Source organism: Vanacampus margaritifer, chromosome 2 (assembly GCF_051991255.1).
Source record: "Vanacampus margaritifer isolate UIUO_Vmar chromosome 2, RoL_Vmar_1.0, whole genome shotgun sequence".
Classification (NCBI taxonomy): Eukaryota; Metazoa; Chordata; class Actinopteri; order Syngnathiformes; family Syngnathidae; genus Vanacampus; species Vanacampus margaritifer.
The window spans coordinates 32136457-32155691 of NC_135433.1; the positions used below are offsets into that span (position 1 = coordinate 32136457).

Here is a 19235-nt window from a genome sequence, read left to right on the forward strand (position 1 = left end):
TTATTGTCAACATTTTAAATCCACATTTCATTTTGCATGACCAGGAAAAACTCTCATTCATTACTGTCACGGTTGCGGAGTGGAGGACCCAAATGCAGGGAGGCAGGAGAACCACGGCAGGGATTCATGTTATACTGAAAACGATTTATTTAACAAAAAACACTACCAGGGGTACTGGGTGAACAAAACCAAAAAAGATCTGAAAAGACCAAAAATCAAACAACAAAACACAAGAGTGGTGACAGCGACAATGATCCAACAAAGACTGAACAAAACCAGGGAACTAAATACAAGCCAACTGACGAGACAACGAGAGACACCTGGACAAGACACAAGTGGCTGGGGGAGATGATTGGATGGCACAAGGGAACAGGATGACGAGTACAGTCAGACAGGACACCAATCATAACAATTACCATGTGTTTTTATCATACATGTTCTTTTAAATAACTCAAAATAGTGGTTTACAAAAAAAATCAACTGATTATCGAGCAGTTTAGTTTATAAGCATAGTTATTATACTATATATTTGTTAACAATTAATAATAAATCCTCCCTTTTTAAAGCAATTTCCCACTCCCCTACTCCCTATCCCGTGATTTGGGGAAACCTTAAAATATGTAAAATAAATTGATAAATATCCAGTTGAATGTTTGTCAACATTTTTAATCCATATTTCATTTTACATGCCCAGGAAAAACTTTTAAATAATAATAATAATAATAATAATAGTTATTATTATTATTATTATTATTATGACCCTAACCCTGATATGTGGTTCCAGCAGGATGAGGCATACACAGACAATGCAGTTGTTATGGCAGTGCTTTGTAGAGATAATAATCTCCCGTTACGGCAATGTTAACTGGCCATTGCGTTCTCCAGACTTGACGAAACCTGACTTCTTCGTGTGAAGAGTACCTGAAGGAAAGAGTTGATGTCAACAAACCGGAGATCCTGCAGCAACTAAAGGAGAACATCAATATAGAAATGAGAAAAGTGGTGCTAACCTTGCAGCTTTTATGGAGCACATCATGGAACGGAAAAACAAAAAAACAAAAAAAAGGATACCGTTTGGAAGGTGACATTTTTCCTCAGTAATATATAAGAGGATATTTGCCCTTTAAATTAAAAACTTGTGACTTTTTTCCTCACTCAGCTGAGTTACGACCGACTGTGATATGCTATATGCTAACAACAGCCTCAAGTGCTTGCTGTTACCATTAGCTACTAGCTAGTCTTTTGCATTTAACAGATTTCTTACATTGTCTGGTGGCAGCCGCGGAATTTAGCATTTTTCATTTCATAAGTAAAATCATACATACAATTATGATAACTGCAAGCTGCTAATGTTAATGCGTGTTCTTTAAAACAAATACTCCATCTTCAGATCTCAGATGTCCAAAATGGCAGCTTTATCACAACCCATTTCAGTTTCATATGCAGGTTTACTTCCTTAGTATTATTCAAATTACTCATATTTCTAATGAAAATTTTCATAAAGGATAATTGCCGTCATTCTGCAGTCAGTTGCAGCTTGATGTTGTTAATTGATGAAAAAAAACCATACATTATGGATTCACGCTCATTATATGACGCTTCGTTTGAGTTTACAATAACATAAAAGGTCCTATTAAAATGGACGATGCTCTGGTCAACAAATGCGACATATTAAAGTGACAACAAATATTCAGTCATTAGGATGACGAAGTGGCTGTGTAAAAATTAATTTGATGCCTATGCAGTATGTTATGAACGCATAAGCCGCTAAAGTGAAAATACTATGGAAAACTTCTGGTGCCTGCTCATCCATCAAGTGTGAAATTTTACATCCATCCATCTATCTATCTAATACAAACCTTGGGACATTCATCGAAAATGATAAAACACGAGGGAGCTTTCACGTGACCCTGACCACAAATGCTGGTACCATTAGAATAATATGGAGGGGGGGGGGGGGGGGCAGAATAGGGACACACCATCTGTTTGAGGGACCAGAGTTCACCACTGTAAATAGCACTTGAAGAGCAGAGCGGCAGCCAGGATCTATGATTCTCTCTCACAATATTGACACTGTGTGTGCGTGTGCGTGTGTGTGTGTGTGTGTGAGCGCACCTTTCACACGTCAACGCATCAAGGATGAGAGCTGCAACGAGGAGCTGTTCGTCATCCCATTTTTTGCCAGGCTGAATGCTGCTAAGATGGCTGACAATGACAGGCATGCAAACGCAACATGGCTGACGTCGATAACGCAAAAGTCAATTCGCATATTGACACAAGGCTCGAAATAAGCAGTTTCCCATTTGCAGTTTGCAAAGCAAAATTTGCATTTCGTGCCACATCAAATCCATCAGACCCGTACACCTTAAAGTGGAACAATGCACCAGTCGAGGCTAGGATGGCCACTTCCATAAGGTCAAAAAGGAGGACATATTTAAAAAAAAAATTAGAAGTGTTCCCTTGCTATAACGCAGTTCACTTTTCACGGCCTTACTGTTTTGCAGATTTTTTTAAAGTGTAATTTTGCATGCATTTTTATCAAATTTATGAAGAGAGAAATGTGAGAAAATGTAAATGCCTCAATGAGAAAAGTGTATAAACTGTGTGGTGAGGGGTATTAGAGCCCTACAACATTTATAATAAATGTAAAACAAAGCTATAACTACTTAGCGGATTTTATTTATTGCAAGTATTTTTTTTAACCAAACCCCAGCGGAAAACGAGGGAACACTGCATATCAGACTCGCGGTGTATTTTTATCAACAATAAATCTTTGCATAGTTTATTGATCACGTTTGTGCACTTAATGGTAAAAAAAATATCAATAAAAAGTCAAAGTCCTTTTGACAATTTATTTTGTTTACAGTACCATGTTTTTAACCCATTAAGGCCAGGTGCGCTCTTCTCCCTTTTAAAGCCGCGAGAGCAGATAAGTCATTTGGTTTGGTTTTGACCAATTCTTAGTCTCTTAGCCGATGAAATGAATCAAAATATACACGAGATGGTGACGTGGGCCTCGTAGCATGTCCTGGGATTTTATTCAAGCATTTATGGTTGACGCCGATTCGCGGGAGTTATGAAATAAATGACGCGATTGACGACGGCACGGGAGGAATTCGGATCAGTGTAACGAGTCGACAGTGACATATTGTTGGGAAAATAAGTTTGTAGACGAGAATGTTGAAAATTTTGACGGCTTTGTAACGGAATAGACGAATCGATAGGACTCTATGCACAAATAGCCGTGACGTATTTCCGGGAAAATCTCATAATGCACCGCCTTTTCCGGTAATGCTATCGCCGTTTGTTTTCCTTCAGAGAACCTCGACCAGTTGTCAGCATTTTGGTGTATTTTTTCTTCATTTTTTTTAACGAGTGTGGTTGCGTTCATTTGTCAAGGCATCGAAGATGAGGAGAGATGACAGTACGTCGAGTGATCACTGCTGTGTGCGCACATAGACAGGTTATAACTCTGTCTTGTTTGTTTGTTGTAACTTGTTAACGTTCGCAGGGATAATTGTAGTTGTCGACCACACAGGGGCGCTGTTTGTTAACAACAGAGGTATTTTGAAGCTTGAACTTTGATGTGTTGTTACTCTGTATACAAAATTATCTGCCTTTATGGCGTTTTGACTTTTCATGTGCCTGTGTGTATATTATTCTTATGCTGCCATTTTATTGCATTAAAAAACATGAAAATATTTATATGAGTCATTTTTGCACCGCTGACAACGCTGTCAAATTTCCAAAGCAACCACTTTTCAGCAAGGCATTAAGAGAAATGTCACTATGGGCTGACAAAAAAAAAAACAGCAGAGGCATTACATCTGCTTCAAAATATTGACGTGGCAGAGATCGTCGGATCCCGTCGACAAAGAGAAGACTTGGACAAAGAGGAGGCTACATACCAGAGAAGTGTTGTTGGCTGGTTGATTTATTGAACATATTAGCACATTACAAAATATAAATTGAAGTTAAAATAAAAAATTTAAGAAAGAAAATAATTAATCAATGTCATAATTTACATGTTCAAAAGGAGTAGGAAGCACAATAACTTCTATATATATTATTAAACAATAACGTATCATTAAAATAAAAAAAAAAAAAAAAAATGAACAAGTTATGAACAGTTAGCTGAAAGATCCAACACCTCAATCTTACCGTCTGACTGGTAGGGGTGAGAGGGCTACTGTGTGGACTCCAGTGGTCTTGGAAGAGGAGCTACAATACATATTTTACATTTTAAAATGTAATTAACAAAATACTGTTTACTGGAAACTGTGTGGTACCGCCCTTCAAGATAGCATAAGAATATTGTAAGTCCTCTGTAATCTTCGCACTTGTGAGAAGCTACAGCCATTGCCTGTAACTCACTTGTGCCCGGAATCTTCTGTAGAAATAAAAGTTTTGAAGGAACTGTTCATCCATCTCCAGCCTGTATCCAGATAACCAACATTCTCACTACCTGAAAGAAAACAAACACGCAGAGGAAAAGATCTACTCCACAACAATAAGACGGAGTTTGTTTGTGAACAGAAGTTTTAAAGTCCTTCCACAGATTCTCAATTGGGTTCCAGTCACTTTGACTTGGAAGCAGATTCTGCAGACTCTGAGGGGGCCCCCCTATCTCTTGGGTTGAAGTCAAGTCAAGGTGGTCAAAATGCTCCTGGGTGACAAATCCCCAGGGGTGGACGAGATCTACTTGGAGGCCCTAAAGGCTGTGGATGCTCTAAGGCCATCTTTGAACAGTGCATGGACATTAGGGACGACACTGACTGGATTGGAAGACACCAAGTGGTCCACCTTTACAAGGGAGATCACACTCCTCAGTCTCCTTGCTAAAGTCTATTCAAGGATGTTGCAAAGAGTCCACTGGGACGTCAAAGGTGCTGTTAGCTCATTGATTAAAATACTAACATTGTGCCAGCTAAGCAAACATGGCTAGCTGCGCCTTGCACATATTGAGAATATAAAAATGGAGTGTTCAGTGTTATTCCCTCAAACCTGTGAGCTCAACATTGACATATATTTTCCTCCAAAATGAAATGCGTGGGATTGAGACCACCTCTCAGATGACCTTTAAAACACATGATGACTATATTTGATGACTATTCGTTTTCCACACACACTTGGCTTGGTTGCTACACCAGCGCTAACCTTTCCGAAACACCGTCTCCTTTATTATGACTCGGGAAACAACTTCCTTTTTTTTTTTTTTGCATTTTAAGTGACATTTCCAAGTGAGACTTAATTAATCCCGCACAAGATGAAATAGGCCTCCATCATTGTACGTGCGTAATTAATCTCCTGTTGTTTTTCTTCTAAGCCTCAGCATCCATCTTCTCGACAGTCTTGTGATTGTGGCGTGAATCCCACGTGCTTGTTCCACTCCATACATCTCATCAATGTGCAATGTTTCCTATGGGAAATAATGGAATTTGAAACACAGAGGTGCCTTAACCACCACGGAAAACAAAAGACTCGTAATTATTAACAATAATTAAATAGAAATAAAACTAATTCAAATTTTTTTGTCACACTATCAATTCAATTGTTTTGCGCTGCTCTTTCTGGTGTACCCACCTTGGCCCCCTGGGGGCAGTATGACAGACACAGGATATAGAACATGAGCGTATTATTATATTGTTTATCTACAAGTTGTTGAATCATTTGTGTTCAATCCATTGCTTAAACAGAGCGCCGAAACATAGGGCTAATTAGCATTAAGCTAGCGGATCCTTTTGAGTAACCCAATAGGAAATAAGACTCTTGCTCCACCCCTCATTAAGATTTGAAGAGAGGGTTGGGTGTGGTCTGGCTGTGATTGACAGCAGCAACTCACTGAGAAGGAGTTTAAGGAGGCGTGTAAGCCTGAGACTGAGCTCGTGGGTGGCAGAGCGACTACTTCACCGTCCACATAGTAGCCGACTTTTTCGTGTAATGAGAGGACAAACAGCCAAATTGTGTTTATTCCAGTGTTTAAACTTGAGGTGGAGCCAAACACGTGTTTTGCCCCAAATTCAACTTTCATCAAAATGCAATAAAATGTCCAAATAATGACCAGAACATGTAGACAGCATTTGTAGACACCAGTTTATCAGCAAAAAAAAAAAAAGTTGATTTAGTGTTGAGTACACCTTTAAGCAGTTTTTTGGGCTGTTTCAAATATATTTCTGTATAGTTTGACAGTAAATTTCAATTATAAGAGTGGCATTAATTACTTGAAGCCTTTTTTTTTTATGCTGACATTTGCTTTATTGCTGCTTATTACAAAACAGCGCTTTTTTCTCAAGTCTGCGCATGCAAGTCAAGAGTAAAAAGCGTCTATTTCAAAAAATGAATTCAGAATGAATCGTGGCTTGCTTGACCTTATGCTCTCACAACACTCCCACCACTACCAGTTCTCAATTTGGACATTTTCACTTAGGGGTGTACAGTACTCACTTTTGCTGCCAGGGGTTTAGCTGTTAATGGCTGTATTTTGAGTTATTTTGTGAGAACATTAAAATTTACACCACTTTCAACTGTACACGGACTACTTTTCAATGTGTCAGTGTCATTTTTTCTTCAGCGTTGTCCCATGAGAAGATATGAATACATATCTGCAGAAATGGGATAGGTGGACTCACTTTTTGTGACACACTGTAGTGGTGAAAAGAGAAATTCACACTAACCGCATCTCATCACCTGCCACACTCTCCACTTGAAAAGCGGTTAAATGTAAGCTGACTGGGAAATTCATTCATCTTAAAGGGTCGCCGTAGCAACCGCTCAAGTGCTGGCAATGAAAGCACCAAGGCGCACAGATGTGGCGTACTTCGTCGCCTTTATTGAGGGCAGATCATACACAATCTTTAACAGCCAAGATTTACATCACATTTTATACATTTAATCACAGACATTGCACAACACGACATGAGAGGCTAATTGGGAATAGGAATGATGCCTTTCTTCATCTTGTGAGTCATTAAATAGAGAACACACACACATACGCATAAACACACACAATCCCCACAGTTCAGCTTCGAGCCGCCACGGCAGGAGCTTGTTGCTGGTCGCTGGACTGCAGCTGTCTGCCCAGGTACTCCCTGAAAAACAAAGCCATCAAACTAATTAGCAACCATCTTAATTAAAGCACCAACTTGTTCCGTTTGCCTCGTGTCAGTGGGAGCTTGGGAAGGTTAGCTTAACTTTAGCTAGACATTTAACTCACAGCTCCGCCAAACCAACAACAAAATGCTAGCATTTTTTGGAAAGAAACAAAATGTCAGAAAAGCTAATTGTTTATGCTAATTGATAAATGCTTAAACCCAATTATTTCGCCATAGCTTCAAAATGTTTTTTTTTTTATGTACTATGCGACTTCAGGTTAGAAGTCAAACATTTCAGAATTCAACCAACATTTTCAGGAAAACCAGGGCAATCAAAAAACAGTGGTTAGCCTAACTTTGCATGTGTACCACAAACTGGTGCTAACCGCTTAACTTTGGTTACACTAAGATAGGCAACATAAGATCTTGTTGATTGATCTCTACAGTTGTTTACTTACACTAGAATTTAATATGAAGAAATTCGATAAAATTTGAGCACCACAAAATATTCATAAAGGTGCATTTTTGTACATTTCTAAACGTCGAATATTTCAGCATAACATCATGCATTTTTTTTTTATTATTTCAACCAAAATCAGTGCAGAAAACACATTTTTTAAGTTGCACTTAACATTTGTTAGAGAGAAATATTAGATTAGCAGCATTAGCTACAGAATTATTGATCTCCCTTTATAGTTGTTTTTACTCAAATTTCGAAAGTTGAGCGCTATAATGTTCATCACCTCGCAACGGTGTATTCTTTTGGCACAAGAATCGCATTGAAACGGCAAAAGTTTGAACTGCTGACATCAGCTCAGGATTTATGATAGTCGTTTTGCTGTTTTGTTCGCTTTTTGTTAAAAATAGAAGCGTGCCCTTGCAGTTACTTGTCATTACTTTTAAAATGACGTGTTTCGTTTTTACATCTTGGCAAACGGGCTTTCACTTGTGTTGTCCGTTTCCACCTAAAAGGCACTCAAAACGCCTCACGCTGACTCCACATTTTAAGATTTCGGCTTTGGATATTCTAAGATTACCAAGATGATCAAAACATGATCTATTTTTGCACTACAATTTGGTAAAAACAATCAATATATATAAAGTTGAGCACTATTTATGACGGCACTGCATAGTATGTTTTTTTTAACCAAAATTGGCACGGAAAACAATGAAAGTTGTTAGCTTAGCATTTATGGTTAAGAAATAAACATGATCAAAACTTGAGCACTATGGTATATGTTAATTTTAGCACTATGTTGAACATTTTCAATTTGACCAACACCTGTGCAGGGAAACAATCATCGGGAGTTTGAAACAACAACAAACAAATCTTAGCTAAAAATTAGCATTTTGTCTAAATATTATTAGCGGTTAAATTCATTTTCTACTTCCTTAGAACATTATTTCTATTATTTCCTATAGCTAACGTTTTGGATGTCATAGGTTCTATTATACTTTTCATCAGTGGAATATCTGATCCTTCAAACATTTGATATTTGAACATATTATATTTGATACTGTCGTCTGCCGTCATCAAGTCTTGAACTTTACAATATGATTTTGCAAGATATCTCCTTTTGCTCTCTTCTTCCTGGCGAGTAACATTTGCACAGGTGGCTCGACGACACTCGCCGCGCTGCGACTCCAAATATCAAATGTCTCTTGCAACGCTCAAGAAAGTGGCGGTTGGGGGAAATGTCTGGCATTTATCCACCTTCATCCCGTCTCTTGTCATGGTTCCGATACTACCGCAGACGGTGGGAAAATAAACTTCTACCAGCAGTGTGAAAGTACTTCTCTAAATGACAAGAATTGCACCCCTGGCAACATGGCATTTCAATGGCATACAGTAAGTAGGTATGTAAATTAATGAGACCAATGATCTGTGTAATTTTTCGAGTACGATAGTAAATTGCTATGAACGCCGAAAGGCTCAGCTGTTGTAATATGACTGTCCTGTGCAATCACATAATTGCAGTTTGTTTTTATTTCTCTCCAAAGTACTCATTTTTTTGTCGTTGCCATCTTTGATGTAATCTATAATACAATATTTAAAACCAACAAAACAATTACCTTGTTTTCAAACTACAAAAAAAGCAATAAAAATGATTAATCAATGAAGCTGTAATGTAATAATGTACAAAATATATAATCAGCAACTTTATAATAACTGCCAGAATACTCAGATGCTGTGGGAAATGAGAGAGAGTTGCTTTGACTTAAGGGATGCAAGTTGCAAAACAAGAACATGTATGTATGAGTATGAGAGTATAATGATTTATAAATGTGTTAGCGTATGTGCATATGTACCGCATGTAAATATGTTGTCGACATATGTATGTACTTGTAAGTGCAATTGTATTTTATATGTGTAGGTTCGTATGTTGAGCAAAAAACATAATTTATTTCGGTCTCTCTTCTTTTTTCTTCTTTTTTTTTTTACATCACAAAACTCAGTTATTTTAACAGGGGTGTATAGAATTTTTAGATCTACTGTATACTGTTTCCAAGCCATGTCACACCGAGAAAATAGTTCACTCTGAGACTTTGGAAGGAAGAGCTTTAGGACACAGACACACATAAGTCCTGAATCTTGAGTCAAGCCAAACCAAAGCTCCTGAAAGAAGAAACAGAGCTCAACTGTTAAATCTTCGAATTGGCTCGCTTGGCAAGCGGATCGAGTTTTCACGGTACAAGGCAAACAGCGCCTGTCAATAATACTAATCTGCAAATAACGCAAAGCAGCCATGTGAAAAGGTTTTGCCTGTTCATCGAGCTGAGGGGCAACGACAATTTTCAATGTAGGTCTTCCTGCTTGCTCTCTGGTGGGGGTGTCAACAATAGTAGCTGGTGTGAATTTAACTGTCATCAAAATCACATTAAAAAACACTAAACAAAGTCAAGATGAAAAAGCCAGGGTAAACAAGAGCAATGTGTTTAAAACACTCCACTGTGTGTTGCCATGACAGCAGAAGATCGCCATATTTTTTGCAGAGAAAAAATAGCTAGGTCATGGACAGCAAACAATCAGACCTTGAAGCATTGATACATTTTTTTGTATGTGGAAACAAAACATGAGCTCAAGTGTTCTATCAGTGAGCATGTTGGAAAAACTTTCAGACCCAAAGCAGCAGCTGCATCATGCTTCAATCAAATGCATCGTCCGCATCCGTAACTAAGCATAAAACGGCCAAATGGGCTTTTTATTTTCAATTTTGGTATTATTTCTGTTTCGCAAGGTAGCAGTAGTCAGTCATCATGAGAAACTGGTGAAAGGAGCTATCACATTCATTATATAACACATACATTGTGTGCTTACGCGTGAATAGATTTTTTTTCCCCCCTCAGGTGGCACTGCATCAAAAACCAACATCAACGTGTAAAGGATATCACCACGTGCTCAGGAACACTTCACAAATCCAACGTCATCAGTTTGGCTTTAAGTGCAACTCAAATCTCAACTATGCAAAGCAAAAGCCATTTATCCACAACACCCAGAAACACAGCCGTGTATCCCTCGTTTTCCCCTTGTAATGCAGTACTATCAAGAGGAAAAAGAGGGCCACCAGACCTAAACACAAAGAGATGACAGCAAGCATCAAGAAAGCCTGGGCTTCCAGGACCCCCAGGCAATGCCACGGCGCATCGAGGCAGTGGTTAAGGCCACTCCCAAACAACTACTGAAGAGTGACATAACGTTTTGAAAATACTAGGGCCCGCCCGATTATTGCCGGCCGATTATTGCCTTTCAAACATCTGCCAAAACAATCTGCCAAGTGGGCCAAATGGCAGATTATTTTCCCCTTAAAACGTTATAATCGAAGAAACCCAAAGTTTCAGACGCTGTGAAAGTACCCTGAATGCATCATTTTGCTTGTGTAGCATTAGCAACTAGCAAGTGTGTAGCGTTATTCTGGTCTCCCTAAGCCAGTGGTGTCCAAACTCGGTCCTCGGGGGCCGGTAGTCCCGCAGGTTTTGGATATTTCTCTCCTCCAACACAGCTGAAGCTCATCAGCAAGCTCTGCATAAGCATGATAACGACCTTGTTGATTGGAACAGGTGCGTTGGAGCAGGGAAACCTCAAAAACCTGCAGGACTACCGGCCCTCGAGGACCGAGTTTGGACACCACTGCCCTAAGCGTACTTTAAGCTGTTTAATGACACCCCAATTGGAGTAAACTGTAATGTAAAACTAAACACACGACAATAAGGATTACATCTATTGTATATTTAAATACAAAACATGCTTCGTTTTTAAAACATCGCTAGCCAAGCACTAATGCTAAATTTGAAGGGAGGATCCCATTCAAATGCTAACAGGAAGTTAGCATCGACTGGGAGTGTTTTCACTTCAAATAACGAATATTCACACACAAATGGTGTGGGAACACATACCCACAGGTGAGTTCAATCGTAACTTTCTTCTGTACTCACTTTAAAGTTATGCAAGACTTATAACTCATTTTCCAGTATTGAATTAGGCATTGTGTATGAAGAGTAAAAGTGTAACTATCTCCGGCATCTGAATTTTTGTTTTAAACCGATTAAGTATCAAAATATGAACATACGGTGGTGAACGCCATTATCCTGGTCACGTGATCCTGTGCATAAACGAAATCCGCCTTTGTTCATTTCAATGGGAGTTTGATGACGTAATGGGCACGAGAAAGACCGTCTTCCATCCCAATTACCGCGCCGATTCTGATCAGAGTAAAATCCTCATTACATCAGGGATCATGTAAATCGTGTTGGGGTGGGGAGTTGCCTCTCCTAATGTAGGCTAAAGCGTGCTTAGCACACCACATGTAGCTTAGTCTAGCAGAGTAAGTCACCCAGATGTTTACCGTTCAGGTTAGGGACCACCCACAAATTACATTACCAGAGTCAACAATGTCAATGGTGACTTGACTGGTAATTTGAGCCTGTGTAACACGCAACTTGCAGACGCTCCCCAACTTCGACTCAATATGAGCTGACCGGCCAGTTTAATGCGACTTTTGGCTGGACACAAATCTTTGGCAATTCCTCCGTGGCTGTACTGCCGTGCTTCTTTGCTATAGGGCGTAATTCCACCTGTGATGTCCGCAGTGGGACGCAATAATTCTTCGTGAGTCTCTTTGTTGTCACTGGCAGCCATGTCATTCAATGTTCAATATTTTACGCACAAGATACGTCACGATGATCACGTGACTGTCCAAAATGGCCGATACTGTACTTAATGCAAAAATATTAATACAGAATACTATAAAATCATAATTGTTCAACATAAATTGGCCTTTTTTTCCGGGAAGAGTTGAAACGAACCATTTCACAGAACAGCTGGTTCAAGAAAATTTTATAAAAATATATCATTTATTCAAATGAGGGGGCAGTCCTTAGCATGTCTTGGGTTGTACTACGCCGTTGCAAACTTTTCAATGGTCGAGTGAACGGCTCGGCGAACAAGGAAGTCTCACCGGCTTGCATTTGAGAGCTCCAGCATTGGACGGCTATCTTGTCCGCTGTCACCTCGACTTGTTGTCGAGCAATTAAGTCGCAAGTTGTATTGTATTATATTGTACTGTATTATGGCCCTCATTTTTCCTCTTGAAATACAGTACTATATCAGGAGCAAAATGAGGGCCACCAGACCCAAGAACAAAGAGCTGACAGCAAGCACCAAGAAAGCCTGGGCTTCCACGGCGCATTGAGGAAATGATTAAGGCAAAGGGAATCCAACCAACCATTGAAGATTATCATATCGTTTTGAAAATAGCATCCATCCATCTTTTTCTTGTCCATGCAAAACACTGGGAAGTATGCATATGTTGATTTCTTCACATTATTCAATTTTTTTGACATCCTGTTTTCATGGGTTTTATGAGGTGGAAGCTCCAATAATGTAAAATTAAACAAATAAATACTTGAAATCACTTAACTTGGGTGACCTGAATCTATAATCTATGAAAGTTTGAATTTTTTAATGGAATTACGGAAATTATTAAACTTTTTGAGGATACTCAGATTTTTTGACGAGCACCTGTATTTATGTAGACTACTTAATGCAGTCTTCTGGTGTCAAGTGGGCCCAAGTATAGCACACATGGCCTAGTGTGAGTATGCCCTAAATGTCTGTCGTGGTGTTCATACCAGTTGTGGACCATGAGCTTCTGCACGGCCAGCAGGGCGTTGTAGCGCACAAGCTGGTCCTCGTGGTGCATGTGATTCATCACCAGCTGCTTCCCGCCCAGCTGCTCAATCACCCTGGAAGGCAAGAAGAAAAAAGGTGAGGATACAGCATGGAAAGGAAAACAAAAGTCAACATCTTACCGCTTGCCGCGTGGATAGTGCCGCACGTACTCGCCAACATCGTGGGCCGCCACTGCTATGACTTGAGGATCATCAGACACTTCCAGGAGTCTGGTTAAGATCCTGAAGAGGGTGAACATTCAAGCACTTACATTGAAGTGAACACCGATTATGAGTATGGATACTTGAAAATGCCATAATGTCTTGCAATATTGTTTTTTTGTTTAAATAAAATATTGTTCAAAAACAAAAATGTAATACTATTTTGTTGCGATTATTGATAATTAATTTAATAATAACTAATATAATTTATTGTTTTATGCTTTACGTCCAATCGTTGTTATTCACAGCACTTTAATACAGCTGCAACTTTTTCAGGAATAAACTTGACTTAATCAAATAATAAATAAATTTAATGAAAAACCACATGATCTTTGTATAAGTTGCTGCGTTGTTTGTGTTAAAATATCTGCTATTTAACGTTTTATCCCACTATTTGTTAGCCCTTCTATGATGTTTTTGCATTCTGTAGCTGGAATCGCGCGTGTCCAGTATCAAGTACAAGCATGTGTACAAATGTATGAACCTGATATATCCCTTTTCCTAACTATTTTTCTCCCTAGAGGTGAAAAGCTAAGCTAAGAACTAACCAGAGGTGCCCATTCTGGAAAGGTAAGGATTTGGACATGAATATTAATAGCCAAAGAAAACATGTGACTCGAACAATATGAATGGGTGTTTCATTACTCTAATTCGAGTTTGTCCAATCAAATGCAGACTGGGTTCAATTTTCTGCTGCAGACAAATATGACATACTGATACAATCTGTACTATTTTACACCAGAGGGCTATATAAAAAAAAATTCTAAAATTACAAAACTCATCTCCTCAAAACATGGGAGAGGGGCTGCATTAGCCATTAGAATAGTCTTAAAATTTTGTCTGAATCTGGATAAAGCATTGTGGTATGAAATCTTCCATTAAGCAGGAAGTAGTAGTAGTAGTTTTTCTGCCAACTAACTAGCTAACAGCTCTCTAACATACTGTTATCATATACTGTTACTATTATTATTTTCTTTTGTATTTTTCTTTTCGGCCATGGCAGAAATCTGCATTCAAGTATGGTTAAAAAAAAATCGTTTGCACAGTAGTCTATGGGCCTGATTTACTAAAGGTTTACACATACAAAATAAGCGTAAACTTGATTGTTCACAGAAACAAATGTGGAAGCTAACCAACTAACCGGACACAACCAGGAGTGCATTTATCAAACAAAATCAGTTGGATTAGGCCCCAGGACATCTGCAATCCTATTGAGGACAAGCACTATAGAAAATGGATGGAGGGCTGGAGCACTCTGACTAATTGTACATGAGAGCAGCTATTTGCGAAAATACACTACTTATGTTTCAAATAGCCCCAGAAAAAAAGACAAAATGGATCAAAGGTATGCACTTAAGTCTTACTTGAGCAGCTCATAATTCTTCTCGTTGAGGCGAACGGCATTCTCCCGCCAGAATTTCTCAGACTTGTGCACCGGGCTCCATTCCAGGCGGCCTGACTTGAGTTCGGAGCTGTACTCGTCGAACGAGCTGTCGTTAACACAAAACACCAGAAGGGTGAAACCTTTAGTGTTGGTTGGATTGGCTTATACTGAAGGTGGGCGTAATCACATATGTGCAAGTCGTGTGCCGCAAAAATTTAACAAAGTCCCTAATAAATTTAGCAATGACTTGGGTAAAGTAATTTAATACTAAAGTTAAAGTTAAAGTTATTTTAATACTTTGTCCTGTACTCCCAAAAATGTATTTATACATTTATTAGGTTGTTTTTTTATGCTAGAGCATACAGAAGGCTTTGATACAGTCTCTGACCTGAAGAGGTCGCTTAAAGCAATGGTAGTTATTACAAACAACGGCCAGCAGTTGGCAGCAGAGTATAAGAGATCAGCCAGGGCCATCCGCAGTGTTTTCAACAGGTTTGTGAACAATGATGAAACTATTACTACTGACTACTAACTACTTCTAATGCTAATTACTGCAAAACGGAAACAGATACAAGACGAAAAAAGAGACTCTAATCTTTCTTTTGGTAGGAACCCCATGTTTTTATAGCAATAGAAAATAATATTCTGTGGACCTTGCAAAATCAGTCAAAATCCAGTAAAACAGCCAGGAGCAAAGAAGGTTGCTTCAGTGAAATTGGCTGGGAGTGAATGAGTTAATAACCTTTTACATCTTTACTTATACATTTTACTTTTATCTAGGTATTCTTTTTAAGAAAGGCTACTTTTACTCTATTACATTGAGCTACATTCGGCCAGCGCCTTGATTTTTTTTCTTTGCCACTTGCTGTAAAATGTAAATGACATCACAGGACTCAGGTAATGACCAATCACAGCTCACCTGTTTTCAAAAGATGAGCTGGTAACTTGTTTTTTATGAAGTGGCCTCTGCACTCGGCATTATTGCCTATTGGTACTACCTTGTAAATGCGGATTTTCAAGTGTAATAAGGCAAGGTAAGACTTATCAGGTTATGTAGTTCAAGTCCAAGTCAAATCGAATCACATGAATACTAAGTCAAAGTCAAGTTGAGTTTTTCAGAAGATTAAGTCAAACAAATTCCAAACTCTAAAATTGACAATGTTCACCTGAGATCCTGCACGCTCTCCCCCAGCCTCTCCAGCAGGTACTTAATGTCCTCTGTGATGTCCTCGTCATCGTACTTCTGCTGCTCAAGGTTCTCCAGCTGCTTCAGCACTTTACATTGGATCATAGCCAGCGCGTACTCCTGGCGGGTCTCCCGCTCCGACGACTTCTCCAGGAGATTCTGCCAGTGGACAAATCATTGGGAATGAATAGATTCGCGACCACTGACGTAGTGTTATAGTTAGCATCTCCACATGGAAACAAACACATAATTCATTTATTAAAGGGTGTTGAACAAGTACAAAGATCAGGATTTTGCTTTTTCTAGGGGGTTATGTGGTGCATACAGACGCTCCCCTACTTACGAACATTCGAGTTACGAACAACGGTACATACGAACATGTCTGCGCGCATGTCAAAAAATGTTCGGAAAGAGATGCTGTAAGTTAGATTTTTTATTGCGCACCTTTTTCCGAGTACTGTAGTGCTTCTTTCCGCCGCTAATACCGACGCTTGGCGCTGTGAGAGCTCACCCAGCATTGGAGGCTCAGCAACGTGTCGAGGAGGAGGAAGAAGAAGAAACGCCTGTCGCTCATAGATAAAGCCATCGCACTCTTCGAGCAGCAAGACCCAAATATTGAACGTTGCACAAAGGTTGCAAATCAATTGAATGATGCCATACAGTGCTACCCTGCATCATTTATAATAAGAAAACTGTGCAATCGTAGTTAGATCGCTTCTTTCGGCCAGTTTCTAGTAAATCCTCCAAGGAAGATACTCATCAACCCTCATCTTCTTCCTACATTGAAGTTACGAGGAGGAAGTAACTTTTGAAGCCCATTCCAGCGACGACGAAGAACCTCTCATGATATAAAATCCTCCTCTTCCTCCTCCTCCTCTCCTTAAGCATCGAGTACATCTTCCAAAAGTAAGTTAAACTTCATTTTATTTATCTTATTACGTACATGTACATACTGTGTGTGTCTCTCGCTCTCTCTCTCTAACATACGTAGTACAGTACTGTACGTATTCTCTTTAAACATAAATTAGAATACAAAATATAGCACTGAAGCAACTTACAAACAAATTCACCTTACGAACGATCGCTCGGAACGTAACTCGTTCGTAAGTTGGGGAGCGTCTGTATACATATGTACAATACACGTACTTATGCGCATGCATATACACACACACTGTATAGATACCGTAATGATTATCGGCCGTTTGTAACTTTTACAACCTCATCACAAACAGACACGCCAAGGTGGGGGTGGGTGGCCACCAGGCGGGCTGTTTCCCTTCTACAAACAGACAGCCCCACCCGCTCTGCACCAACACTGACTGACACACAAAAAAAAAGTAAAAACTTTTTCCCAGAAACCTGACCGTCTTATTTTGCAACAGATAATGAAATCTTATGTCTGCCAATTTTGAAATGTTGACTACATGAATCATCGTGAAGATGTCTCATTTGAGTGGCATGGTCTCTACTTAAGTTTCATTTGTGTGCACGTTTTAACAGTTGCAAGCTCGGTAACATTTCTTTTGATGTGTTCAATTCTACGTGTTTGCATTGGTTGAAGTTTGACATTAGAATCTAGGTTAACATGGGATCCAAATGGCAACCTGATGAGTTTTACCAAAATTCCTCCAAGGATAATAAATATCCACCCTGGTCTCTGTGTAACTCGATAGCGGACCCCTGGTAAGGAGCTAGCTGCTGCCCACTACAAAAAGAAAGCTTCCCGCTTGTTTCATTCTCTTTGCATCTTTGCCCTCTTTCCCTTTGGACGCTCTTCTGGCTGCTTCCTCTAACCTCGGGCTTCCCTGCTCCGTGAGGGGGGTGCACTCTTAATTCCGGCACAGTTGCTAGCAGTGGGCTAGCACATGACAACCGCATGGCAAGCCATCGCTTTGCGACAGGCGCAGTGAAACACGCTGCTTTTGGTCCCTGCAAAGGCTAAACGGATCGCAGCGCTCCCAGCGGCGCTCTGAGGTCCCAACCAAAAAGGCCTCTCTCCGGCCAAGGCTCAGCTGCCCAACCGGACTCTCTCTCTCTCTCTCTCTCTCTCTCTCTCTTCATCTTCTTCTTCAAAGAACAGGCTTGGCTGAACCTCCGATCCAAGAAAAGGTCCCTGCTTCTCGGGCCAACACTGAAACCTGTAAGTGCAACTTTGCAAACATTAACCAGATTGTACAAATTGGTGTATCCAATTGGGTTAAATGTGGGTCACATGTTGGTTTGATTTTGGAAATCCATCACCTCGGTTAAGACCGTTTCTCTTTTCTTATTTTTGTTTTCTTTGATTATTTTATCATTTTAGTACTGTTTTTATTGCCTATCACACTAGTTAAGAGTTTTGCTTCTCTTAAGTTCCAAGTAGATTTTCCCACATAGGTTAGAAAATAAATGTGTACAAAATCAAAACCTGATTGTTTACTGTGTGTGTGTTTCATCAAGTTATAGTAACCTCTAAGCTGAACAACGAACTCACAAAATCATAAAAAGGTTACAGCCTTCATTTTAATGACTGATTCAACGATGTTCTCATCTGTGATCCTGAAAAAAATATCAAGAATAGATGTGGTGCTCCGCAGGCATACTCTGAACTAATTTAAATATTAAGTTGGAGTCTTTGAGTTGTTTGTTTCAGGTGGTTTCTCTCTTCAGTCTCCTCTTCAGGACGTAAAATGCATGCACAGGTGTCAGAGTCCGGTCCTCGAGGGCCTGAGTCCTGCATGTTTTTTAGGTTTCTCTACTCCAACACACCTGATTCAATGAGCAGGATCATCATCAAACTCCTGCAGAGCATGCTGATGAGCTTAAATATGAATCAGCTCTGTTGAACGTGGGAAAACTCTAAGGCCCCGTCCACACAAAAGCCAGTTTCAATGTATCCTCCCAAGTTTCTTACCGTTTAGGTTGTTCGTCCACATAACGGCACTGTTTCGGAGCTTGAAACCCGGCTCCAGAGTAGAAAGATTTCAAAACGCGCCCCGTACGTGTCCGTCTGGACACCATTTGCAGGATACTCCTCCAGTGATGACGTAATGGTCGCAGCTCGATGACGACGCATTGTCGCAGATTGATGATGTATACGCCAATTCTCGCGTGACTACGCGCGAACCGTCAGTCTGTCAACAACAATGGTGGATAGCCGTGTCGTAGTTGTTTTGCAGCAAAATATTTTTGCTTATTCATTCCC

At 39.7% G+C, this 19235-nt stretch overlaps 1 protein-coding gene across 2 annotated transcripts in view; it reads right to left on the bottom strand.

Moving 5' to 3' along the window:
• Positions 1-6807: 6807 nt before the first annotated feature.
• The window catches only part of atp6v1h (ATPase H+ transporting V1 subunit H), a 29468-nt gene continuing 17040 nt past the window's right edge, over positions 6808-19235 (bottom strand). For both annotated transcript variants that reach the window (XM_077558029.1, XM_077558028.1), the window contains 5 exons: positions 16032-16210; positions 14846-14971; positions 13401-13502; positions 13221-13334; positions 6808-7088 (listed from right to left, as the gene is read on the bottom strand). In XM_077558029.1, the coding sequence (XP_077414155.1) occupies positions 7019-7088; positions 13221-13334; positions 13401-13502; positions 14846-14971; positions 16032-16210 (591 nt within the window). In that variant the 3' untranslated portion in view covers positions 6808-7018. The remainder of the gene's footprint in view (positions 7089-13220; positions 13335-13400; positions 13503-14845; positions 14972-16031; positions 16211-19235) is intronic.